This window comes from Staurois parvus, unplaced genomic scaffold, assembly GCF_062004578.1.
Source record: "Staurois parvus isolate SC_StPar_1 unplaced genomic scaffold, SC_StPar_1.0 ptg000934l, whole genome shotgun sequence".
Taxonomy (NCBI): domain Eukaryota; kingdom Metazoa; phylum Chordata; class Amphibia; order Anura; family Ranidae; genus Staurois; species Staurois parvus.
Window position 1 is genome coordinate 47,241 of NW_028318730.1, and position 27,523 is coordinate 74,763.

Sequence of the window (27,523 nt, forward strand, 5' to 3'; positions counted from 1 at the left end):
CGGTGCGTCTGGGTCCTCTGTCTCCTCCTCCTCCTCTACCAGATGCTCCTGCTCCTCCACTCCTGTCCGCTGAGTGGAAAAACCACCCATTTCACTCAATAATTCCTGAGCACCAATGTCCTCCTCTACCTCCTCCTCTTCTTCCTGTCCTGCCCCCACAGGGGTCATGTGGCGTTGAGATCTGTGCGCCACGTCTACCGCACCCTGACCAGCCATTGTTAACAGCATTTGTTCCAGGACGTGCAACAGAGGAATGACGTCGTTCATCCCATAGTCCTGCCGACTCACGAATAGCGTGGCCTCCTCAAAGGGCCTGAGCAAGCGGCAGGTGTCACGCATGAGCTGCCAATGGCTGACATCTAAGTTACACAGGGGAGTACCTTTATCCGCTTGTAACATCAGGAAATCGGTGATGGCCTTTCGCTGTTCGTAAAGGCGGTTAACATATGTAGGGTTGAATTCCACCTTGTTGCAACGTCACAGCATGAGGAGTCGGTACGGGGGCCCATGGCAGATTACGGGCCTGGCAGCAGCAATGGGAGGCCCGTAATCTGCCAGCACCCTATGACAAAATGGAACCCACCAGCAGTGTGAGGAGACCTGAAAGTGGCACATGGCACAGTGTGGCGATGGAGACAGCAGCAATGGGAGGCCGTACAGGGACTCATGACAGATTACGGGCCTGGCAGCAGCATGAGGAGGCGGTACAGGGGCCCATGACAGATTACGGGCCTGGCAGCAGCAATGGGAGGCCCGTAATCTGCCAGCACCCTATGACAAAATGGAACCCACCAGCAGTGTGAGGAGACCTGAAAGTGGCACATGGCAGAGTGTGGCGATGGAGACAGCAGCAATGGGAGGCCGTACAGGGACCCATGACACACTCTGGACCTGGCAGCAGCATGAGGAGGCGGTACGGGGGCCCATGGCAGATTACGGGCCTGGCAGCAGCAATGGGAGGCCCGTAATCTGCCAGCACCCTATGACAAAATGGAACCCACCAGCAGTGTGAGGAGACCTGAAAGTGGCACATGGCAGAGTGTGGCGATGGAGACAGCAGCAATGGGAGGCCGTATAGGGACCCATGACACACTCTGGACCTGGCAGCAGCATGAGGAGGCGGTACGGGGGCCCATGGCAGATTACGGGCCTGGCAGCAGCAATGGGAGGCCCGTAATCTGCCAGCACCCTATGACAAAATGGAACCCACCAGCAGTGTGAGGAGACCTGAAAGTGGCACATGGCACAGTGTGGCGATGGAGACAGCAGCAATGGGAGGCCATACAGGGACCCATGAGACACTCTGGACCTGGCAGCAGCATGAGGAGGCGGTACGGGGGCCCATGGCAGATTACGGGCCTGGCAGCAGCAATGGGAGGCCCGTAATCTGCCAGCACCCTATGACAAAATGGAACCCACCAGCAGTGTGAGGAGACCTGAAAGTGGCACATGGCACAGTGTGGCGATGGAGACAGCAGCAATGGGAGGCCGTACAGGGACCCATGAGACACTCTGGACCTGACAGCAGCATGAAGAGGCGGTACGGGGGCCCATGGCAGATTACGGGCCTGGCAGCAGCAATGGGAGGCCCGTAATCTGCCAGCACCCTATGACAAAATGGAACCCACCAGCAGTGTGAGGAGACCTGAAAGTGGCACATGGCAGAGTGTGGCGATGGAGACAGCAGTAATGGGAGGCCGTACAGGGACCCATGAGAGACTCTGGACCTGGCAGCAGCATGAGGAGGCGGTACAGGGGCCCATGACAGATTACGGGCCTGGCAGCAGCATGAGGAGTCGGTACGGGGGCCCATGGCAGATTACGGGTCTGGCAGCAGCAATGGGAGGCCCGTAATCTGCCAGCACCCTATGACAAAATGGAACCCACCAGCAGTGTGAGGAGACCTGAAAGTGGCACATGGCACAGTGTGGCGATGGAGACAGCAGCAATGGGAGGCCGTACAGGGACCCATGAGACACTCTGGACCTGGCAGCAGCATGAGGAGGCGGTACGGGGGCCCATGGCAGATTACGGGCCTGGCAGCAGCAATGGGAGGCCCGTAATCTGCCAGCACCCTATGACAAAATGGAACCCACCAGCAGTGTGAGGAGACCTGAAAGTGGCACATGGCAGAGTGTGGCGATGGAGACAGCAGCAATGGGAGGCCGTACAGGGACCCATGAGACACTCTGAACCTGGCAGCAGCATGAGGAGGCGGTACGGGGGCCCATGGCAGATTACGGGCCTGGCAGCAGCAATGGGAGGCCCGTAATCTGCCAGCACCCTATGACAAAATGGAACCCACCAGCAGTGTGAGGAGACCTGAAAGTGGCACATGGCAGAGTGTGGCGATGGAGACAGCAGCAATGGGAGGCCGTACAGGGACCCATGAGACACTCTGGACCTGGCAGCAGCATGAGGAGGCGGTACGGGGGCCCATGGCAGATTACGGGCCTGGCAGCAGCAATGGGAGGCCCGTAATCTGCCAGCACCCTATGACAAAATGGAACCCACCAGCAGTGTGAGGAGACCTGAAAGTGGCACATGGCACAGTGTGGCGATGGAGACAGCAGCAATGGGAGGACGTACAGGGACCCATGAGACACTTTGGACCTGGCAGCAGCATGAGGAGGCGGTACGGGGGCCCATGGCAGATTACGGGCCTGGCAGCAGCAATGGGAGGCCCGTAATCTGCCAGCACCCTATGACAAAATGGAACCCACCAGCAGTGTGAGGAGACCTGAAAGTGGCACATGGCAGAGTGTGGCGATGGAGACATGGGCCCCCTGGCCACGCTTGACTTTCTGGCCACATAGTCGACATACGGCTACGTTTACTTCCTCGGGCGGCTTGACGAAAAATTGCCATACCGCCGAGTAGGAAACTTTGCCCCCGCTACTTCTCACTGGCTGACTCCTACTTCCTCCGTGCACACCGGCACCACTACTGGCCGTGGTGGTAGGCTGCAGTGGAGCTGGTGCTCTACTCCGTGGCCGTTTGCCTCCACTGACACTGCTGCGACCCTGCTGCCTCCTGGGCAACCCACCGACTGTTTTGCTCGCTGCCAAGCTGGCACCCTCTTCTCCTGATGATGTGGAAGCAATAGCCTGATGACGACGAGGCTGCCAAGTGCGATCAGCCTCATCATCATCAATTAGGGTCTCCGCCTCACTACTAGCCCCCTCGGCTGCGTGTGGGTTAGGAGACAGACCTGTCTCTAGACCGGCTACCGAGCCACTCTCCTCGCCACTACTTCTTCACCTGGCTGCTGAAGAGGCGGATGTCTCCCCCCGTTCCTGACCACCCTCTGTTAGCTCTTACTCACTGTACAGTGGGGCTGAGCCCACAGCATGCGATACTTCGCTTGGTGAGGGAACACCAAAGGACAGAGGCAGGTAGAGGACACGTGATTTCAGTGGGCTTGCTCCCGGGCCATGCCAACTAACGGTTGTGTCTGACGTACCCACCGACCGTTGGCTGTAGGTGTCAGAGGTGACCTGGGAAGAGGAAGACGACCGAGCCAACCAATCGATGACGGCAGGGTTGTCGGTGGAGACACGACCGCTGGATGACACCGGGAGCACTGGCCTCTGGCTGCGACTAGTGCTGCCTCGACCCCTTCCTCTGCTGCCACGTCTGCTCGCTCCTGAAACATTGCCTCCTCTGCCACTCCTCTGCGTGTTGTCTGACATACTCTTTAATTCAACGATTCTGTGTCCCTGAGTAATGATTCTGTGTCCCTCAGTAACAATTCTGTGTCTGTCCCTGAGTAACAATTCTGTGTCCCTCAGTAACAATTCTGTGTCCCTCAGTAACAATTCTGTGTCTGTCCCTGAGTAACAATTCTGTGTCCCTCAGTAACAATTCTGTGTCCCTCAGTAACAATTCTGTGTCTGTCCCTGAGTAACAATTCTGTGTCCCTGAGTAACAGTTCTGTGTCCCTGAGTAACAATTCTGTGTCCCTCAGTAACAGTTCTGTGTCCCTGAGTAACAGTTCTGTGTCCCTGAGTAACAATTCTGTGTCCCTCAGTAACAATTCTGTGTCCCTCAGTAACAATTCTGTGTCCCTCAGTAACAATTCTGTGTCTGTCCCTGAGTAACAATTCTGTGTCCCTCAGTAACAATTCTGTGTCCCTCAGTAACAATTCTGTGTCTGTCCCTGAGTAACAATTCTGTGTCCCTCAGTAACAATTCTGTGTCCCTCAGTAACAATTGTGTGTCTGTCCCTGAGTAACAATTCTGTGTCCCTGAGTAACAGTTCTGTGTCCCTGAGTAACAATTCTGTGTCAATGAGTAACAATTCTGTGTCCCTCAGTAACAATTCTGTGTCCCTCAGTAACAATTCTGTGTCTGTCCCTGAGTAACAATTCTGTGTCCCTCAGTAACAATTCTGTGTCCCTCAGTAACAATTCTGTGTCCCTCAGTAACAATTCTGTGTCTGTCCCTGAGTAACAATTCTGTGTCCCCGAGTAACAGTTCTGTGTCCCTGAGTAACAATTCTGTGTCCCTGAGTAACAATTCTGTGTCCCTGAGTAACAATTCTGTGTCCCTCAGTAACAATTCTGTGTCCCTCAGTAACAATTCTGTGTCTGTCCCTGAGTAACAATTCTGTGTCCCTCAGTAACAATTCTGTGTCCCTCAGTAACAATTTTGTGTCTGTCCCTGAGTAACAATTCTGTGTCCCTCAGTAACAATTCTGTGTCCCTCAGTAACAATTCTGTGTCTGTCCCTGAGTAACAATTCTGTGTCCCTGAGTAACAGTTCTGTGTCCCTGAGTAACAATTCTGTGTCCCTCAGTAACAATTCTGTGTCTGTCCCTGAGTAACAATTCTGTGTCCCTCAGTAACAATTCTGTGTCTGTCCCTGAGTAACAATTCTGTGTCCCTCAGTAACAATTCTGTGTCCCTCAGTAACAATTCTGTGTCTGTCCCTGAGTAACAATTCTGTGTCCCTGAGTAACAGTTCTGTGTCCCTGAGTAACAATTCTGTGTCCCTGAGTAACAATTCTGTGTCCCTCAGTAACAATTCTGTGTCCCTCAGTAACAATTCTGTGTCTGTCCCTGAGTAACAATTCTGTGTCCCTCAGTAACAATTCTGTGTCCCTCAGTAACAATTCTGTGTCTGTCCCTGAGTAACAATTCTGTGTCCCTGAGTAACAGTTCTGTGTCCCTGAGTAACAATTCTGTGTCCCTGAGTAACAATTCTGTGTCCCTCAGTAACAATTCTGTGTCCCTCAGTAACAATTCTGTGTCCCTCAGTAACAATTCTGTGTCTGTCCCTGAGTAACAATTCTGTGTCCCTCAGTAACAATTCTGTGTCCCTCAGTAACAATTCTATGTCTGTCCCTGAGTAACAATTCTGTGTCCCTCAGTAACAATTCTGTGTCCCTCAGTAACAATTCTGTGTCTGTCCCTGAGTAACAATTCTGTGTCCCTGAGTAACAGTTCTGTGTCCCTGAGTAACAATTCTGTGTCCCTCAGTAACAATTCTGTGTCCCTCAGTAACAATTCTGTGTCTGTCCCTGAGTAACAATTCTGTGTCCCTCAGTAACAATTCTGTGTCCCTCAGTAACAAGTCTGTGTCCCTCAGTAACAATTCTGTGTCTGTCCCTGAGTAACAATTCTGTGTCCCTCAGTAACAATTCTGTGTCTGTCCCTGAGTAACAATTCTGTGTCCCTGAGTAACAGTTCTGTGTCCCTGAGTAACAATTCTGTGTCCCTGAGTAACAGTTCTGTGTCCCTGAGTAACAATTCTGTGTCCCTGAGTAACAATTCTGTGTCCCTCAGTAACAATTCTGTGTCCCTCAGTAACAATTCTGTGTCTGTCCCTGAGTAACAATTCTGTGTCCCTCAGTAACAATTGTGTCCCTCAGTAACAATTCTGTGTCTGTCCCTGAGTAACAATTCTGTGTCCCTGAGTAACAGTTCTGTGTCCCTGAGTAACAGTTCTGTGTCTGTCCCTGAGTAACAATTCTGTGTCCCTCAGTAACAATTCTGTGTCCCTCAGTAACAATTCTGTGTTTGTCCCTGAGAAATAAGTCTGTGTCCCTGAGTAACAGTTCTGTGTCCCTGAGTAACAGTTCTGTGTCCATGAGTAACAGTTCTGTGTCCCTGTGTAACAATTCTGTGTCCCTCAGTAACAATTCTGTGTCCCTCAGTAACAATTCTGTGCCCTCAGTAACAATTCTTTGTCTGTCCCTGAGTAACAATTCTGTGTCCCTCAGTAACAATTCTGTGTCCCTCAGTAACAATTCTGTGTCTGTCCCTGAGTAACAATTCTGTGTCCCTGAGTAACAATTCTGTGTCCCTCAGTAACAATTCTGTGTCCCTGAGTAACAATTCTGTGTCTGTCCCTGAGTAACAATTCTGTGTCCCTGAGTAACAGTTCTGTGTCCCTGAGTAACAATTCTGTGTCCCTCAGTAACAATTCTGTGTCTGTCCCTGAGTAACAATTCTGTGTCCCTCAGTAACAATTCTGTGTTCCTCAGTAACAATTCTGTGTCCCTCAGTAACAATTCTGTGTCTGTCCCTGAGTAACAATTCTGTGTCCCTCAGTAACAATTCTGTGTCCCTCAGTAACAATTCTGTGTCCCTCAGTAACAATTCTGTGTCTGTCCCTGAGTAACAATTCTGTGTCCCTGAGTAACAGTTCTGTGTCCCTGAGTAACAATTCTGTGTCCCTGAGTAACAATTCTGTGTCCCTCAGTAACAATTCTGTGTCCCTCAGTAACAATTCTGTGTCCCTTAGTAACAATTCTGTGTCTGTCCCTGAGTAACAATTCTGTGTCCCTCAGTAACAATTCTGTGTCCCTCAGTAACAATTCTGTGTCTGTCCCTGAGTAACAATTCTGTGTCCCTGAGTAACAGTTCTGTGTCCCTGAGTAAAAATTCTGTGTCCCTGAGTAACAGTTCTGTGTCCCTGAGTAACAATTCTGTGTCCCTGAGTAACAATTCTGTGTCCCTCAGTAACAATTCTGTGTCCCTCAGTAACAATTCTGTGTCTGTCCCTGAGTAACAATTCTGTGTCCCTCAGTAACAATTCTGTGTCCCTCAGTAACAATTCTGTGTCTGTCCCTGAGTAACAATTCTGTGTCCCTGAGTAACAGTTCTGTGTCCCTGAGTAACAATTCTGTGTCCCTGAGTAACAATTCTGTGTCCCTCAGTAACAATTCTGTGTCCCTCAGTAACAATTCTGTGTCTGTCCCTGAGTAACAATTCTGTGTCCCTGAGTAACAATTCTGTGTCTGTCCCTGAGTAACAATTCTGTGTCCCTGAGTAATAGTTCTGTGTCCCTGAGTAACAATTCTGTGTCCCTGAGTAACAGTTCTGTGTCCCTGAGTAACAATTCTGTGTCCCTCAGTAACAATTCTGTGTCTGTCCCTGAGTAACAATTCTGTGTCCCTCAGTAACAATTCTGTGTCCCTCAGTAACAATTCTGTGTCTGTCCCTGAGTAACAATTCTGTGTCCTTGAGTAACAGTTCTGTGTCCCTGAGTAACAATTCTGTGTCCCTGAGTAAAAGTTCTGTGTCCCAGAGTAACAATTCTGTGTCCCTGAGTAACAATTCTGTGTCCCTGAGTAACAATTCTGTGTCCCTCAGTAACAATTCTGTGTCCCTCAGTAACAATTCTGTGTCTGTCCCTCAGTAACAATTCTGTGTCCCTCAGTAACAATTCTGTGTCCCTCAGTAACAATTCTGTGTCCCTCAGTAACAATTCTGTGTTTGTCCCTGAGAAATAATTCTGTGTCCCTGAGTAACAGTTCTGTGTCCCTGAGTAACAGTTCTGTGTCCATGAGTAACAGTTCTGTGTCCCTGAGTAACAATTCTGTGTCCCTCAGTAACAATTCTGTGTCCCTCAGTAACAATTTTGTGTCTGTCCCTGAGTAACAATTCTGTGTCCCTCAGTAACAATTCTGTGTCCCTCAGTAACAATTCTGTGTCTGTCCCTGAGTAACAATTCTGTGTCCCTGAGTAACAGTTCTGTGTCCCTGAGTAACAATTCTGTGTCCCTCAGTAACAATTCTGTGTCTGTCCCTGAGTAACAATTCTGTGTCCCTCAGTAACAATTCTGTGTCCCTCAGTAACAATTCTGTGTCTGTCCCTGAGTAACAATTCTGTGTCCCTCAGTAACAATTCTGTGTCCCTCAGTAACAATTCTGTGTCTGTCCCTGAGTAACAATTCTGTGTCCCTGAGTAACAGTTCTGTGTCCCTGAGTAACAATTCTGTGTCCCTGAGTAACAATTCTGTGTCCCTCAGTAACAATTCTGTGTCCCTCAGTAACAATTCTGTGTCTGTCCCTGAGTAACAATTCTGTGTCCCTCAGTAACAATTCTGTGTCCCTCAGTAACAATTCTGTGTCTGTCCCTGAGTAACAATTCTGTGTCCCTGAGTAACAGTTCTGTGTCCCTGAGTAACAATTCTGTGTCCCTGAGTAACAATTCTGTGTCCCTCAGTAACAATTCTGTGTCCCTCAGTAACAATTCTGTGTCCCTCAGTAACAATTCTGTGTCTGTCCCTGAGTAACAATTCTGTGTCCCTCAGTAACAATTCTGTGTCCCTCAGTAACAATTCTATGTCTGTCCCTGAGTAACAATTCTGTGTCCCTCAGTAACAATTCTGTGTCCCTCAGTAACAATTCTGTGTCTGTCCCTGAGTAACAATTCTGTGTCCCTGAGTAACAGTTCTGTGTCCCTGAGTAACAATTCTGTGTCCCTCAGTAACAATTCTGTGTCCCTCAGTAACAATTCTGTGTCTGTCCCTGAGTAACAATTCTGTGTCCCTCAGTAACAATTCTGTGTCCCTCAGTAACAAGTCTGTGTCCCTCAGTAACAATTCTGTGTCTGTCCCTGAGTAACAATTCTGTGTCCCTCAGTAACAATTCTGTGTCTGTCCCTGAGTAACAATTCTGTGTCCCTGAGTAACAGTTCTGTGTCCCTGAGTAACAATTCTGTGTCCCTGAGTAACAGTTCTGTGTCCCTGAGTAACAATTCTGTGTCCCTGAGTAACAATTCTGTGTCCCTCAGTAACAATTCTGTGTCCCTCAGTAACAATTCTGTGTCTGTCCCTGAGTAACAATTCTGTGTCCCTCAGTAACAATTGTGTCCCTCAGTAACAATTCTGTGTCTGTCCCTGAGTAACAATTCTGTGTCCCTGAGTAACAGTTCTGTGTCCCTGAGTAACAGTTCTGTGTCTGTCCCTGAGTAACAATTCTGTGTCCCTCAGTAACAATTCTGTGTCCCTCAGTAACAATTCTGTGTTTGTCCCTGAGAAATAAGTCTGTGTCCCTGAGTAACAGTTCTGTGTCCCTGAGTAACAGTTCTGTGTCCATGAGTAACAGTTCTGTGTCCCTGTGTAACAATTCTGTGTCCCTCAGTAACAATTCTGTGTCCCTCAGTAACAATTCTGTGCCCTCAGTAACAATTCTTTGTCTGTCCCTGAGTAACAATTCTGTGTCCCTCAGTAACAATTCTGTGTCCCTCAGTAACAATTCTGTGTCTGTCCCTGAGTAACAATTCTGTGTCCCTGAGTAACAATTCTGTGTCCCTCAGTAACAATTCTGTGTCCCTGAGTAACAATTCTGTGTCTGTCCCTGAGTAACAATTCTGTGTCCCTGAGTAACAGTTCTGTGTCCCTGAGTAACAATTCTGTGTCCCTCAGTAACAATTCTGTGTCTGTCCCTGAGTAACAATTCTGTGTCCCTCAGTAACAATTCTGTGTTCCTCAGTAACAATTCTGTGTCCCTCAGTAACAATTCTGTGTCTGTCCCTGAGTAACAATTCTGTGTCCCTCAGTAACAATTCTGTGTCCCTCAGTAACAATTCTGTGTCCCTCAGTAACAATTCTGTGTCTGTCCCTGAGTAACAATTCTGTGTCCCTGAGTAACAGTTCTGTGTCCCTGAGTAACAATTCTGTGTCCCTGAGTAACAATTCTGTGTCCCTCAGTAACAATTCTGTGTCCCTCAGTAACAATTCTGTGTCCCTTAGTAACAATTCTGTGTCTGTCCCTGAGTAACAATTCTGTGTCCCTCAGTAACAATTCTGTGTCCCTCAGTAACAATTCTGTGTCTGTCCCTGAGTAACAATTCTGTGTCCCTGAGTAACAGTTCTGTGTCCCTGAGTAAAAATTCTGTGTCCCTGAGTAACAGTTCTGTGTCCCTGAGTAACAATTCTGTGTCCCTGAGTAACAATTCTGTGTCCCTCAGTAACAATTCTGTGTCCCTCAGTAACAATTCTGTGTCTGTCCCTGAGTAACAATTCTGTGTCCCTCAGTAACAATTCTGTGTCCCTCAGTAACAATTCTGTGTCTGTCCCTGAGTAACAATTCTGTGTCCCTGAGTAACAGTTCTGTGTCCCTGAGTAACAATTCTGTGTCCCTGAGTAACAATTCTGTGTCCCTCAGTAACAATTCTGTGTCCCTCAGTAACAATTCTGTGTCTGTCCCTGAGTAACAATTCTGTGTCCCTGAGTAACAATTCTGTGTCTGTCCCTGAGTAACAATTCTGTGTCCCTGAGTAATAGTTCTGTGTCCCTGAGTAACAATTCTGTGTCCCTGAGTAACAGTTCTGTGTCCCTGAGTAACAATTCTGTGTCCCTCAGTAACAATTCTGTGTCTGTCCCTGAGTAACAATTCTGTGTCCCTCAGTAACAATTCTGTGTCCCTCAGTAACAATTCTGTGTCTGTCCCTGAGTAACAATTCTGTGTCCTTGAGTAACAGTTCTGTGTCCCTGAGTAACAATTCTGTGTCCCTGAGTAAAAGTTCTGTGTCCCAGAGTAACAATTCTGTGTCCCTGAGTAACAATTCTGTGTCCCTGAGTAACAATTCTGTGTCCCTCAGTAACAATTCTGTGTCCCTCAGTAACAATTCTGTGTCTGTCCCTCAGTAACAATTCTGTGTCCCTCAGTAACAATTCTGTGTCCCTCAGTAACAATTCTGTGTCCCTCAGTAACAATTCTGTGTTTGTCCCTGAGAAATAATTCTGTGTCCCTGAGTAACAGTTCTGTGTCCCTGAGTAACAGTTCTGTGTCCATGAGTAACAGTTCTGTGTCCCTGAGTAACAATTCTGTGTCCCTGAGTAACAATTCTGTGTCCCTCAGTAACAATTCTGTGTCTATCCCTGAGTAACAATTCTGTGTCCCTGAGTAACAGTTCTGTGTCCCTGAGTAACAATTCTGTGTCCCTCAGTAACAATTCTGTGTCCCTCAGTAACAATTCTGTGTCTGTCCCTGAGTAACAATTCTGTGTCCCTCAGTAACAATTCTGTGTTCCTCAGTAACAATTCTGTGTCCCTCAGTAACAATTCTGTGTCTATCCCTGAGTAACAATTCTGTGTCCCTCAGTAACAATTCTGTGTCCCTCAGTAACAATTCTGTGTCCCTCAGTAACAATTCTGTGTCTGTCCCTGAGTAACAATTCTGTGTCCCTCAGTAACAATTCTGTGTCCCTCAGTAACAATTCTGTGTCCCTTAGTAACAATTCTGTGTCTGTCCCTGAGTAACAATTCTGTGTCCCTCAGTAACAATTCTGTGTCCCTCAGTAACAATTCTGTGTCTGTCCCTGAGTAACAATTCTGTGTCCCTGAGTAATAGTTCTGTGTCCCTGAGTAACAATTCTGTGTCCCTGAGTAACAGTTCTGTGTCCCTGAGTAACAATTCTGTGTCCCTCAGTAACAATTCTGTGTCCCTCAGTAACAATTCTGTGTCTATCCCTGAGTAACAATTCTGTGTCCCTCAGTAACAATTCTGTGTCCCTTAGTAACAATTCTGTGTCTGTCCCTGAGTAACAATTCTGTGTCCCTGAGTAACAATTCTGTGTCCCTGAGTAACAGTTCTGTGTCCCTGAGTAACAATTCTGTGTCCCTGAGTAACAATTCTGTGTCCCTCAGTAACAATTCTGTGTCTGTCCCTGAGTAACAATTCTGTGTCCCTCAGTAACAATTCTGTGTCCCTCAGTAACAATTCTGTGTCTGTCCCTGAGTAACAATTCTGTGTCCCTCAGTAACAATTCTGTGTCCCTCAGTAACAATTCTGTGTCCCTTAGTAACAATTCTGTGTCTGTCCCTGAGTAACAATTCTGTGTCCCTCAGTAACAATTCTGTGTCCCTCAGTAACAATTCTGTGTCTGTCCCTGAGTAACAATTCTGTGTCCCTGAGTAATAGTTCTGTGTCCCTGAGTAACAATTCTGTGTCCCTGAGTAACAGTTCTGTGTCCCTGAGTAACAATTCTGTGTCCCTCAGTAACAATTCTGTGTCCCTCAGTAACAATTCTGTGTCTATCCCTGAGTAACAATTCTGTGTCCCTCAGTAACAATTCTGTGTCCCTTAGTAACAATTCTGTGTCTGTCCCTGAGTAACAATTCTGTGTCCCTGAGTAACAATTCTGTGTCCCTGAGTAACAGTTCTGTGTCCCTGAGTAACAATTCTGTGTCCCTGAGTAACAATTCTGTGTCCCTCAGTAACAATTCTGTGTCCCTCAGTAACAATTCTGTGTCTATCCCTGAGTAACAATTCTGTGTCCCTCAGTAACAATTCTGTGTCCCTCAGTAACAATTCTGTGTCCCTCAGTAACAATTCTGTGTCTGTCCCTGAGTAACAATTCTGTGTCCCTCAGTAACAATTCTGTGTCCCTCAGTAACAATTCTGTGTCCCTTAGTAACAATTCTGTGTCTGTCCCTGAGTAACAATTCTGTGTCCCTCAGTAACAATTCTGTGTCCCTCAGTAACAATTCTGTGTCTGTCCCTGAGTAACAATTCTGTGTCCCTGAGTAATAGTTCTGTGTCCCTGAGTAACAATTCTGTGTCCCTGAGTAACAGTTCTGTGTCCCTGAGTAACAATTCTGTGTCCCTCAGTAACAATTCTGTGTCCCTCAGTAACAATTCTGTGTCTATCCCTGAGTAACAATTATGTGTCCCTCAGTAACAATTCTGTGTCCCTTAGTAACAATTCTGTGTCTGTCCCTGAGTAACAATTCTGTGTCCCTGAGTAACAATTCTGTGTCCCTGAGTAACAGTTCTGTGTCCCTGAGTAACAATTCTGTGTCCCTGAGTAACAATTCTGTGTCCCTCAGTAACAATTCTGTGTCTGTCCCTGAGTAACAATTCTGTGTCCCTCAGTAACAATTCTGTGTCCCTCAGTAACAATTCTGTGTCTGTCCCTGAGTAACAATTCTGTGTCCCTGAGTAACAATTCTGTGTCCCTCAGTAACAATTCTGTGTCCCTCAGTAACAATTCTGTGTCTGTCCCTGAGTAACAATTCTGTGTCCCTCAGTAACAATTCTGTGTCCCTCAGTAACAATTTTGTGTCTGTCCCTGAGTAACAATTCTGTGTCCCTCAGTAACAATTCTGTGTCCCTCAGTAACAATTCTGTGTCTGTCCCTGAGTAACAATTCTGTGTCCCTGAGTAACAGTTCTGTGTCCCTGAGTAACAATTCTGTGTCCCTCAGTAACAATTCTGTGTCTGTCCCTGAGTAACAATTCTGTGTCCCTCAGTAACAATTCTGTGTCCCTCAGTAACAATTCTGTGTCCCTCAGTAACAATTCTGTGTCTGTCCCTGAGTAACAATTCTGTGTCCCTCAGTAACAATTCTGTGTCCCTCAGTAACAATTCTGTGTCTGTCCCTGAGTAACAATTCTGTGTCCCTCAGTAACAATTCTGTGTCCCTTAGTAACAATTCTGTGTCTGTCCCTGAGTAACAATTCTGTGTCCCTGAGTAACAGTTCTGTGTCCCTGAGTAACAATTCTGTGTCCCTGAGTAACAGTTCTGTGTCCCTGAGTAACAATTCTGTGTCCCTGAGTAACAATTCTGTGTCCCTCAGTAACAATTCTGTGTCTGTCCCTGAGTAACAATTCTGTGTCCCTCAGTAACAATTCTGTGTCCCTCAGTAACAATTCTGTGTCTGTCCCTGAGTAACAATTCTGTGTCCCTGAGTAACAATTCTGTGTCCCTCAGTAACAATTCTGTGTCCCTCAGTAACAATTCTGTGTCTGTCCCTGAGTAACAATTCTGTGTCCCTCAGTAACACTTCTGTGTCCCTCAGTAACAATTTTGTGTCTGTCCCTGAGTAACAATTCTGTGTCCCTCAGTAACAATTCTGTGTCCCTCAGTAACAATTCTGTGTCTGTCCCTGAGTAACAATTCTGTGTCCCTGAGTAACAGTTCTGTGTCCCTCAGTAACAATTCTGTGTCCCTCAGTAACAATTCTGTGTCTGTCCCTGAGTAACAATTCTGTGTCCCTCAGTAACAATTCTGTGTCCCTCAGTAACAATTCTGTGTCTGTCCCTGAGTAACAATTCTGTGTCCCTCAGTAACAATTCTGTGTCCCTCAGTAACAATTCTGTGTCTGTCCCTGAGTAACAATTCTGTGTCCCTGAGTAACAGTTCTGTGTCCCTGAGTAACAATTCTGTGTCCCTGAGTAACAATTCTGTGTCCCTCAGTAACAATTCTGTGTCCCTCAGTAACAATTCTGTGTCTGTCCCTGAGTAACAATTCTGTGTCCCTCAGTAACAATTCTGTGTCTGTCCCTGAGTAACAATTCTGTGTCCCTGAGTAATAGTTCTGTGTCCCTGAGTAACAATTCTGTGTCCCTGAGTAACAGTTCTGTGTCCCTGAGTAACAATTCTGTGTCCCTCAGTAACAATTCTGTGTCCCTCAGTAACAATTCTGTGTCTGTCCCTGAGTAACAATTCTGTGTCCCTCAGTAACAATTCTGTGTCCCTCAGTAACAATTCTGTGTCTGTCCCTGAGTAACAATTCTGTGTCCCTGAGTAACAGTTCTGTGTCCCTGAGTAACAATTCTGTGTCCCTGAGTAAAAGTTCTGTGTCCCTGAGTAACAATTCTGTGTCCCTGAGTAACAATTCTGTGTCCCTGAGTAACAATTCTGTGTCCCTCAGTAACAATTCTGTGTCCCTCAGTAACAATTCTGTGTCTGTCCCTCAGTAACAATTCTGTGTCCCTCAGTAACAATTCTGTGTCCCTCAGTAACAATTCTGTGTCCCTCAGTAACAATTCTGTGTTTGTCCCTGAGAAATAATTCTGTGTCCCTGAGTAACAGTTCTGTGTCCCTGAGTAACAGTTCTGTGTCCATGAGTAACAGTTCTGTGTCCCTGAGTAACAATTCTGTGTCCCTGAGTAACAATTCTGTGTCCCTCAGTAACAATTCTGTGTCCCTCAGTAACAATTCTGTGTCTATCCCTGAGTAACAATTCTGTGTCCCTGAGTAACAGTTCTGTGTCCCTGAGTAACAATTCTGTGTCCCTCAGTAACAATTCTGTGTCTGTCCCTGAGTAACAATTCTGTGTCCCTCAGTAACAATTCTGTGTTCCTCAGTAACAATTCTGTGTCCCTCAGTAACAATTCTGTGTCTATCCCTGAGTAACAATTCTGTGTCCCTCAGTAACAATTCTGTGTCCCTCAGTAACAATTCTGTGTCCCTCAGTAACAATTCTGTGTCTGTCCCTGAGTAACAATTCTGTGTCCCTCAGTAACAATTCTGTGTCCCTCAGTAACAATTCTGTGTCCCTTAGTAACAATTCTGTGTCTGTCCCTGAGTAACAATTCTGTGTCCCTCAGTAACAATTCTGTGTCCCTCAGTAACAATTCTGTGTCTGTCCCTGAGTAACAATTCTGTGTCCCTGAGTAATAGTTCTGTGTCCCTGAGTAACAATTCTGTGTCCCTGAGTAACAGTTCTGTGTCCCTGAGTAACAATTCTGTGTCCCTCAGTAACAATTCTGTGTCCCTCAGTAACAATTCTGTGTCTATCCCTGAGTAACAATTCTGTGTCCCTCAGTAACAATTCTGTGTCCCTTAGTAACAATTCTGTGTCTGTCCCTGAGTAACAATTCTGTGTCCCTGAGTAACAGTTCTGTGTCCCTGAGTAACAATTCTGTGTCCCTGAGTAACAGTTCTGTGTCCCTGAGTAACAATTCTGTGTCCCTGAGTAACAATTCTGTGTCCCTCAGTAACAATTCTGTGTCTGTCCCTGAGTAACAATTCTGTGTCCCTCAGTAACAATTCTGTGTCCCTCAGTAACAATTCTGTGTCTGTCCCTGAGTAACAATTCTGTGTCCCTGAGTAACAATTCTGTGTCCCTCAGTAACAATTCTGTGTCCCTCAGTAACAATTCTGTGTCTGTCCCTGAGTAACAATTCTGTGTCCCTCAGTAACAATTCTGTGTCCCTCAGTAACAATTTTGTGTCTGTCCCTGAGTAACAATTCTGTGTCCCTCAGTAACAATTCTGTGTCCCTCAGTAACAATTCTGTGTCTGTCCCTGAGTAACAATTCTGTGTCCCTGAGTAACAGTTCTGTGTCCCTGAGTAACAATTCTGTGTCCCTCAGTAACAATTCTGTGTCTGTCCCTGAGTAACAATTCTGTGTCCCTCAGTAACAATTCTGTGTCCCTCAGTAACAATTCTGTGTCTGTCCCTGAGTAACAATTCTGTGTCCCTCAGTAACAATTCTGTGTCCCTCAGTAACAATTCTGTGTCTGTCCCTGAGTAACAATTCTGTGTCCCTGAGTAACAGTTCTGTGTCCCTGAGTAACAATTCTGTGTCCCTGAGTAACAATTCTGTGTCCCTCAGTAACAATTCTGTGTCCCTCAGTAACAATTCTGTGTCCCTCAGTAACAATTCTATGTCTGTCCCTGAGTAACAATTCTGTGTCCCTCAGTAACAATTCTGTGTCCCTCAGTAACAATTCTGTGTCTGTCCCTGAGTAACAATTCTGTGTCCCTGAGTAACAGTTCTGTGTCCCTGAGTAACAGTTCTGTGTCCCTGAGTAACAATTCTGTGTCCCTCAGTAACAATTCTGTGTCCCTCAGTAACAATTCTGTGTCTGTCCCTGAGTAACAATTCTGTGTCCCTCAGTAACAATTCTGTGTCCCTCAGTAACAATTCTGTGTCCCTCAGTAACAATTCTGTGTCTGTCCCTGAGTAACAATTCTGTGTCCCTCAGTAACAATTCTGTGTCTGTCCCTGAGTAACAATTCTGTGTCCCTGAGTAACAGTTCTGTGTCCCTGAGTAACAATTCTGTGTCCCTGAGTAACAGTTCTGTGTCCCTGAGTAACAATTCTGTGTCCCTGAGTAACAATTCTGTGTCCCTCAGTAACAATTCTGTGTCCCTCAGTAACAATTCTGTGTCTGTCCCTGAGTAACAATTCTGTGTCCCTCAGTAACAATTGTGTCCCTCAGTAACAATTCTGTGTCTGTCCCTGAGTAACAATTCTGTGTCCCTGAGTAACAGTTCTGTGTCCCTGAGTAACAGTTCTGTGTCTGTCCCTGAGTAACAATTCTGTGTCCCTCAGTAACAATTCTGTGTCCCTCAGTAACAATTCTGTGTTTGTCCCTGAGAAATAATTCTGTGTCCCTGAGTAACAGTTCTGTGTCCCTGAGTAACAGTTCTGTGTCCATGAGTAACAGTTCTGTGTCCCTGTGTAACAATTCTGTGTCCCTCAGTAACAATTCTGTGTCCCTCAGTAACAATTCTGTGTCCCTCAGTAACAATTCTGTGTCCCTCAGTAACAATTCTTTGTCTGTCCCTGAGTAACAATTCTGTGTCCCTCAGTAACAATTCTGTGTCTGTCCCTGAGTAACAATTCTGTGTCCCTGAGTAACAATTCTGTGTCCCTCAGTAACAATTCTGTGTCCCTGAGTAACAATTCTGTGTCTGTCCCTGAGTAACAATTCTGTGTCCCTGAGTAACAGTTCTGTGTCCCTGAGTAACAGTTCTGTGTCCCTGAGTAACAATTCTGTGTCCCTCAGTAACAATTCTGTGTCCCTCAGTAACAATTCTGTGTCTGTCCCTGAGTAACAATTCTGTGTCCCTCAGTAACAATTCTGTGTTCCTCAGTAACAATTCTGTGTCCCTCAGTAACAATTCTGTGTCTGTCCCTCAGTAACAATTCTGTGTCCCTCAGTAACAATTCTGTGTCCCTCAGTAACAATTCTGTGTCCCTCAGTAACAATTCTGTGTCTGTCCCTGAGTAACAATTCTGTGTCCCTGAGTAACAGTTCTGTGTCCCTGAGTAACAATTCTGTGTCCCTGAGTAACAATTCTGTGTCCCTCAGTAACAATTCTGTGTCCCTCAGTAACAATTCTGTGTCCCTTAGTAACAATTCTGTGTCTGTCCCTGAGTAACAATTCTGTGTCCCTCAGTAACAATTCTGTGTCCCTTAGTAACAATTCTGTGTCTGTCCCTGAGTAACAATTCTGTGTCCCTCAGTAACAATTCTGTGTCTGTCCCTGAGTAACAATTCTGTGTCCCTGAGTAACAGTTCTGTGTCCCTGAGTAAAAATTCTGTGTCCCTGAGTAACAGTTCTGTGTCCCTGAGTAACAATTCTGTGTCCCTGAGTAACAATTCTGTGTCCCTCAGTAACAATTCTGTGTCCCTCAGTAACAATTCTGTGTCTGTCCCTGAGTAACAATTCTGTGTCCCTCAGTAACAATTCTGTGTCCCTCAGTAACAATTCTGTGTCTGTCCCTGAGTAACAATTCTGTGTCCCTGAGTAACAGTTCTGTGTCCCTGAGAAACAATTCTGTGTCCCTGAGTAACAATTCTGTGTCCCTCAGTAACAATTCTGTGTCCCTCAGTAACAATTCTGTGTCTGTCCCTGAGTAACAATTCTGTGTCCCTGAGTAACAATTCTGTGTCTGTCCCTGAGTAACAATTCTGTGTCCCTGAGTAATAGTTCTGTGTCCCTGAGTAACAATTCTGTGTCCCTGAGTAACAGTTCTGTGTCCCTGAGTAACAATTCTGTGTCCCTCAGTAACAATTCTGTGTCCCTCAGTAACAATTCTGTGTCTGTCCCTGAGTAACAATTCTGTGTCCCTCAGTAACAATTCTGTGTCCCTCAGTAACAATTCTGTGTCTGTCCCTCAGTAACAATTCTGTGTCCCTGAGTAACAGTTCTGTGTCCCTGAGTAACAATTCTGTGTCCCTGAGTAAAAGTTCTGTGTCCCTGAGTAACAATTCTGTGTCCCTGAGTAACAATTCTGTGTCCCTCAGTAACAATTCTGTGTCCCTCAGTAACAATTCTGTGTCTGTCCCTGAGTAACAATTCTGTGTCCCTCAGTAACAATTCTGTGTCCCTCAGTAACAATTCTGTGTCCCTCAGTAACAATTCTGTGTTTGTCCCTGAGAAATAATTCTGTGTCCCTGAGTAACAGTTCTGTGTCCCTGAGTAACAGTTCTGTGTCCATGAGTAACAGTTCTGTGTCCCTGAGTAACAATTCTGTGTCCCTGAGTAACAATTCTGTGTCCCTCAGTAACAATTCTGTGTCTGTCCCTGAGTAACAATTCTGTGTCCCTCAGTAACAATTCTGTGTCTGTCCCTGAGTAACAATTCTGTGTCCCTGAGTAACAGTTCTGTGTCCCTGAGTAACAATTCTGTGTCCCTCAGTAACAATTCTGTGTCCCTCAGTAACAATTCTGTGTCCCTCAGTAACAATTCTGTGTCTGTCCCTGAGTAACAATTCTGTGTCCCTCAGTAACAATTCTGTGTTCCTCAGTAACAATTCTGTGTCCCTCAGTAACAATTCTGTGTCTGTCGCTGAGTAACAATTCTGTGTCCCTCAGTAACAATTCTGTGTCCCTCAGTAACAATTCTGTGTCCCTCAGTAACAATTCTGTGTCTGTCCCTGAGTAACAATTCTGTGTCCCTCAGTAACAATTCTGTGTCCCTCAGTAACAATTCTGTGTCCCTTAGTAACAATTCTGTGTCTGTCCCTGAGTAACAATTCTGTGTCCCTCAGTAACAATTCTGTGTCCCTCAGTAACAATTCTGTGTCTGTCCCTGAGTAACAATTCTGTGTCCCTGAGTAATAGTTCTGTGTCCCTGAGTAACAATTCTGTGTCCCTGAGTAACAGTTCTGTGTCCCTGAGTAACAATTCTGTGTCCCTGAGTAACAATTCTGTGTCCCTCAGTAACAATTCTGTGTCTATCCCTGAGTAACAATTCTGTGTCCCTCAGTAACAATTCTGTGTCCCTCAGTAACAATTCTGTGTCTGTCCCTGAGTAACAATTCTGTGTCCCTGAGTAACAGTTCTGTGTCCCTGAGTAACAATTCTGTGTCCCTGAGTAACAGTTCTGTGTCCCTGAGTAACAATTCTGTGTCCCTGAGTAACAATTCTGTGTCCCTCAGTAACAATTCTGTGTCTCTCCCTGAGTAACAATTCTGTGTCCCTCAGTAACAATTCTGTGTCTGTCCCTGAGTAACAATTCTGTGTCCCTGAGTAACAGTTCTGTGTCCCTGAGTAACAATTCTGTGTCCCTGAGTAACAATTCTGTGTCCCTGAGTAACAATTCTGTGTCCCTCAGTAACAATTCTGTGTCCCTCAGTAACAATTCTGTGTCTGTCCCTGAGTAACAATTCTGTGTCCCTCAGTAACAATTCTGTGTCCCTGAGTAACAATTCTGTGTCCCTCAGTAACAATTCTGTGTCCCTCAGTAACAATTCTGTGTCCCTCAGTAACAATTCTGTGTCTGTCCCTCAGTAACAATTCTGTGTCCCTCAGTAACAGTTCTGTGTCCCTCAGTAACAATTCTGTGTCCCTCAGTAACAATTCTGTGTCTGTCCCTGAGTAACAATTCTGTGTCCCTGAGTAACAGTTCTGTGTCCCTGAGTAACAATTCTGTGTCCCTTAATAACAATTCTGTGTCCCTGAGTAACAGTTCTGTGTCCCTGAGTAACAATTCTGTGTCCCTGAATAACAATTCTGTGTCCCTGAGTAACAATTCTGTGTCCCTCAGTAACAATTCTGTGTCCCTCAGTAACAATTCTGTGTCCCTCAGTAACAATTCTGTGTCTGTCCCTGAGTAACAATTCTGTGTCCCTGAGTAACAGTTCTGTGTCCCTGAGTAACAATTCTGTGTCCCTGAGTAACAGTTCTGTGTCCCTGAGTAACAATTCTGTGTCCCTGAGTAACAATTCTGTGTACCCTGAGTAACAATTCTGTGTCCCTCAGTAACAATTCTGTGTCCCTCAGTAACAATTCTGTGTCTGTCCCTGAGTAACAATTCTGTGTCCCTGAGTAACAGTTCTGTGTCCCTGAGTAACAATTCTGTGTCCCTGAGTAACAATTCTGTGTCCCTAAAGTCTCTTTGGCCCTAACTCTGTCCCTAATACAGAGAGGTCTGTCTCTGTTGAATGACCGGAGGCTAATGGAGAATTCTAAGATGGGCGCAATTTATAGCTCGACCATTACACAGTGCTGGCTGGCTGGCTGCTGATTGGCTAATGCGATCACATGTCATGAATGAATGCATTATGGGTCAGCGCGCCTTGTCTGCGCGCCTTCCCAGAGATCCCCGCTCCGTCGCCACACATGTCGCCGCCATTTTTGGAAAATTTCGATTCGCGCATCCAATGTCTGCTAATTTTTGGATTCGGCGCGAATCGAATTTTTCCTAATCTTCGAAACGAATTCCACTTCGCCAAGTTTGAATCGCTCATCTCTACCTACAAGTTATAAAGTATGGTTTCAGGGTGTTAACAATATATACAAGAAGCATGTCTGTTATTGCTTGTTATAGAAACCCGTTCCATATTGATGTAGGCAAGAGACTCTGGACACATACTGCTTCGTTCTATGGTACATGGCAGTGCATGTGCCCAGGGACGGACTGACAACTCATGGGGCTCCTGGGCAATAGGGGATCATGGGGCCCCTTTGTCCTCACCCACACCCAAAAAAGCCTATGAAAAAGCCAATGAAAGGTACCAGGGGCTCCTCATGGGGCCCCCTACTGACCCTGGGCCCTCGGGCAGTGCCCTAGTGCTGGAATGGTCAGTCCGCCCCTGCATGTGCCAGGCAGCAGGGAAGAAATGTAGGGCTGTGTGTGATCCTCACTGAAGCAAGGCCTAAGATGGCTGCTTACCATATGTCTGCATTTGGGACTTTACTTAAAGTAGTTCTAAAGCATAAATATTTTTTAACTCAATGCATTCCCTGCGTTTAAGTATAAAAAATGTAGGTATGAGTATCACCTCCTTACCCTCTTTTTACTTACCCCTCACTTGGTCCAGCACTGTGCCGGTCTGTAGTGGCTCTCTCCTCTATCCCTGTTCTCACAGGCTTTGTGAGGCAGCGGGAGTTAAATCCTGTGACAAAGGATGGTGCTGAGCAACACTGGCTGTGTCTATGGATGCAGGCAGCACAGCTTGGGGTCAAGCCTGCAGGTGTGCCACAATAGGAATCGGCTTCTGAGAAGAGGAAGAGCTAGGTGCACCCCAGAAGATCAGGGCTGCTCTGTGCAATTCTGTTGCACATAGCAGGTAAGTATATCATGCTTATTATTTAAAAAAATAAATCACTTTAAAGTTTACTTTTTTTTAATAAAATCCAGCTCCCCTATGTACTAATACACCGTTAATGTACCTCCGTTGCAAACAAATACACGCTCTCTGATCTGGAGAGCAAGGCCTTATCTTAGCTTATGGTAAATTTCTTAGAAAGCTTTTTCAATTCTTGGAATGTAGACAGAGGACAGAGGAGCCAGTAGGACCCCGGAAGTAGATTACCAACTGATCTCATTAGCACACACATTTGCCTGGCTACTCCAGCATCTCTACAGATGGGCTCAGGCCGAGTGATTGGATAGATGCTGTGTTCTCCTATTACATAGTTTTGGTAAATTAAAGGAGATTGTACAGAGATTATACAGTCAGATAGTATAGCGTATGGCCACCCTTTATACACCTAAAATGACCAAGTTGTGCTTTCAGTGTAATTAATTGGTAAAGGCACATCAAACACAGAAACAAGCACACGTTTTGCAACATGAAAAAAGGGGTGACAAAGCAGTAAAAAATGTGCAACACGCTTCACGCCAAAAGTGTCCCATGAGCTACTTTGCCACGTGCAGAGTAGCCCATTGAAATCAATGGTCTGCCCTACATGTGTCACTGGAAAAACGAGCAAAAAAACATGCACTCCCTCTACCCTAGGTGTGAATGGAACCTGAATGTGAAATTGGTGCGTTTACACATGAGGTTCTATTCACATCTGTGTGTTTATGAATGCATGGAAATATGCACAGAAAATGAGTGCTTTGCCATGCGTTTCAGAAACACGCTGCAAATGTGCCATTACATGTTAAAGGCACCCCGAGTGCAGCGAACACACCAAAAACTGCAGTAACGCACCATGCTCCGCTCCAAAAAAAGTTCTGGAGCATTTCTGGGGCGATTGTTGCATGTAGCGCAGCCCGTTCAAGTGAATGGGCTGCCCTATGTGTGACAAGTGGAAACGCTCCAAAACGCCCAAAAAAACACATGCAGGAATGTGAGTCTTCACTACGCGGAGATATGAATGGGGCCTAACAACTCCTCTGTCCACTCCTTCCTATGTACTTGTATAAAGATGGCCATACACTATGCAATTTGATTGTACAATCTCTGTACAATTTTCTTTAGATTTACCAGAACTATGGAACAGGAGAACACACCTGAACAATCCATTCAATCTGTATCAAATCAGACAGGCCCTTGTACTACATAGCTGATGGGAGGAAGGTAGTATTGTAATGAAGGAGGCATGGTCCAGAGTGGTGAACCCACCCTATCACACCCTCTTCTGTGATATAACAAGGTGAAGGCTTCTAGGAAGTGGCCTACAGATAGTGAATGCTGAGAGACTATCGACAGGAAATGATGCTATCTTAAAATCCGATCAAAATCCCACAGAAACTGACAAAAAATTAAATGTCCTGTGGATGAGTTACGTGAGAGAAAAGCGCATTGGGATGGCTGGGCCAGAAATGGCACTGGAAAACGCTTCTATGTATTATGAAAAGTAAAATTCTGTCCGAAAAGGTGAACTTATCCTTTAAGCTACACTTATCCTACAAACCATTTTTGCTTTGGGGAAATAAAAACATTTTCCTTCCCATGCCTTACCTGATAGACTCCAGCCATAAATGTTACTGTAGCTCCTACTCTAATCGCATAACAGCTTTTATCACATGTCATCGTTGAAGTCTGATTGATATTAAGTGTCTCATTTCCTACTTCAAGTTTGTCATACCCTGCGACTTGCAATTCCCGATCCACAACTTCACCCACCATCAAACACAGTACTCCAAATATTCCAACGTGAACATGTTTAGAGGTTCCCATCAAGAAATAAATAATGCAGGCAAAGAATGAGGTGTAAAGGCCATAGATGGGCTCCTGATTAGCCAGAAGAGAATAGGCAATAGATTGCGGAACCAGCAGAATGCCCACTATCAGTCCAGACATGGCATCTCCCAGTAGGTATTCTTTTAGTTTGTATTTGGGCAGCCATTTCAGCACAGGCAGGAAACTGAAGAGAGTGTCTTTGGCTTCATCGGGTGTACAGCTACATGTCTGCTTAATCTTTTTGGCTACATGTTTTTGTAAAGGAATTGTTTTCTTCTCCTTTTCTTCCAGGAGTATAGACCCCGGAGGATGTGGGCTTCTGTGAATGGCTTGGATGTTGTCATTGACTTCACTATTCATCTTGAATTATATCCTAAAATGGTAAAATAAGCCATGAATTACTATAAAACTAGAAATGATATCCTGCAAATGCTCAGTAATAGTCATATAGACAGCATACAGTATAGACTGCAAACAGCATATAATATGCTCTATAATATAATTTAATGTTTCCTTGCTTTCCATGCTTTATGTGCTTGATGCTTATTACAGTAATTACTGTCAGACAGATGAACTTTATTTAATCTACTTCCTTCCTATCTCCAGCCAGCAGGAAATATTATGGATGAAGCCACATACTGATCTTCTGTAGCCAAAGAAACCTTAATAAATAATCCTACTCTGCCAAATGAGATATAATCTGTGCATTTAGCTAGAGAAAGTTAAGCACCCAGCACAAATCATCCCTTCTCCGTGACAATTTTAAGGACATTCCCCAGAATGGGGCAAATGTACCAAAGGCTTGTGAAAAGAACTTCTGCCCTACCATGCTTGAAGCGTTGAAAAACATCTTCATCTGTGATTAGGACAGATCATAATATTCACATTTCTTTTCACAATTGTGCATTATTCTGCAGTAAAACATTTGTATTTAGCTAGAGCAGGCATGTCCAAAGTCCGGCCCGCGGGCCATTTACGGCCCAGGGTCGGTTTAATACGGCCTTCCAACAGCCCTCCCTGCTCTGTGTAATGTGGCCCTCCCATGGTCCTCCCTTCTATGGCAGACAGTCTTCTGCTTGAGAGCAGAGGGCAGTGCGCATGCCTGACTGTGGCGCGTTCTCCCTGGTCTGTGTAAATGCGGCTGTCGCACGGCCCTCCCTTCTGTGGCAGACAGTCTTCTGCTTGAGAGCAGTGCGCATGCGTGACTGCGCCGCGCTGGGAGCGACAGAGGGCGGTGACATCAGGGCTGGGCTTCCAGCGTGAAGTGTGTTTCTCTTCCCCTCCCGGCTGCCGAGCAGAGACTTCAGCTCCAGCTACCTTTTTCACCCTTCACATTAGTGCAGGTAAGTTTTTTTTAAAATTTATTTTCAATACATTGTGAAAACTCAGCTGTCAGTTGATCTTAATGTTATGAAATGAAAAGTATGTCGTTTGCAATTGACTTGGCATAAAATAATTTATTTGCATTTAATTGTAATGGTTCAAAGAATGTTCGGAAAAATGTTCGGCCCTCCACCATGTTCACTTCATCCAACCTGGCCCTCTTTGAAAAAAGTTTAGACACCCCTGAGCTAGAGGAAATTCAGCACCCGTAAAAATCACCCATTCTCTGTGACAATTTTAAGGACATTCCCCAGAATGGGGCAAATATACCCAAAGGTTTGTGAAAAGAACTTCAGCTCTTTCATACTTGAAGCGTTGAAAAACATCTTCATCTGTGATTAGGATAGATCATAATATTCACATTTCTTTTCACAATTGTGCATTATCCTGCAGTAAAACATTTGTATTTGATGGTCTTTGTTATTATTCTGAATGTCAATAATGAAGCAAACTTCATGAAGCAAAGCTAAAATGATATTCCAGACATGGATCTCCACTGTGTAAATGAAAAAGTATTATGAACAATGTTGGCAATCATGACATGACATATGAATGAGATCCAATTTGTTGGAAATGTTATGTTTCTCTTTTTTATATGTAGGTTCAACATCACTAAGTCAGCATTGAGGGATCATCTGATAAAAGCTATACAATCCGTGACAAATTTTCCCTGCTTTTTTTGTTTATATTTTGGCAGACTTGTCACTTTCAGTGTATCTGATATGACAGAGGAGCAAGTGAGGGGACTTCCACACTTCCTGTCTTTTGGAAATGGGTCAAAACCACTCTGCTTCCTCTCACTCTGATAATATGTCGCACATAACATCAAGTAAGGGAGAATCTTTCCACTTCCCGTCTATTTAACAGGTAAAGGAAATAGGCATAAGTTTCCCTACTTTCTATTTAACAACATGTCAAACAAAACAGAAAGAATGGGGAAAACTCTCTCAACAAGGGCGCAGACGGCAATAATTTAGCAAAATCGGTTTGGAATAGGACTTTTAAGGCACAGATATCAATACACAAATTATAAACATCATACAAATTTTATTCAACAAACCTCTTTAAAATCATATAAAAACAAGATAAGCCTACAGCATCTAGTATTCCCAGGTGGCCTCCCATCCAAGTACTAACCAACTGTCCCAACCTGATCAGCCTCCAAGATCAGGCGCATTCAGGGTGATGTGGCCAATCTTGTCTGATCTTGAATGCTAATCAGGGTTGGGTCTGTTTGTACTTAGATGGGAGACTACATGGGAATACCAGGTGCTGTAGGCTTATCTTGTTTTATGTGGTTTTAATGAGATTTCTTGAATAATATTTGTATGATTATCATAATTTTTGTGTTGCTATATGTGCCTTAAAAATCCCATTCCAAACCGATTTTGCTAAATGCTTCCAATTGAAGACGTGACACGGTTTATCTTGGGGGTCAAAATATTCAATGCAATTATACACAGACAGCAATATTAACAGATTTTCCAGAAGAGTAAAAAATGTTTAGATCACCTGTTTGCATTTTATTGTTGTGCCACCATGAGGGAAATTTCTCCCCAGTTCTTGTCCCTCAGAACAGGAAGAAAAATCATTTCTATTGGTAAGCAGAGCATTTTAAAATAGCTCTAACCCTATCCACTGTATTTAAAACTAAAAAAAGCAAATACTTTGAGGGGAATTGCATTTTAGCCTGGGTTCAGACATATGCGGTGCAGTATATTGCATGTGATTTGCACAGAAACCGCACCGTATTTCTGTGCAAATCACATGCGAATTGTGTGCGGTGCAATTGGAGCCCTACATTTTGTATGGCTCTAATCGCACCGCATCCACACCAAAACCACACCCCGAAATTGGTCCACAAAATGCGGTGCAATGTGCAGAATCAGATCGCATAGGTGTGAATACTCATGCAATCCGATTCTAGTGCGGACCAAAAAAAGGGTCCTGCACGGACCCTTTTTTTTGGTCCGCACTAGAATCGGATCGCATGGGTATCCACACCTATGCGATCTGATTC

The 27,523-nt window shown here is 45.2% G+C and overlaps 1 protein-coding gene across 2 annotated transcripts in view; it reads right to left on the reverse strand.

The window, feature by feature from the left end:
• Positions 1–27,523, reverse strand: part of SLC26A2 (solute carrier family 26 member 2) — a 99,734-nt gene that overhangs the window by 34,301 nt on the left and 37,910 nt on the right. For both annotated transcript variants that reach the window (XM_089656750.1, XM_089656751.1), the window contains one exon: positions 23,899–24,493. In XM_089656750.1, the coding sequence (XP_089512876.1) occupies positions 23,899–24,480 (582 nt within the window). In that variant the 5' untranslated portion in view covers positions 24,481–24,493. The remainder of the gene's footprint in view (positions 1–23,898; positions 24,494–27,523) is intronic.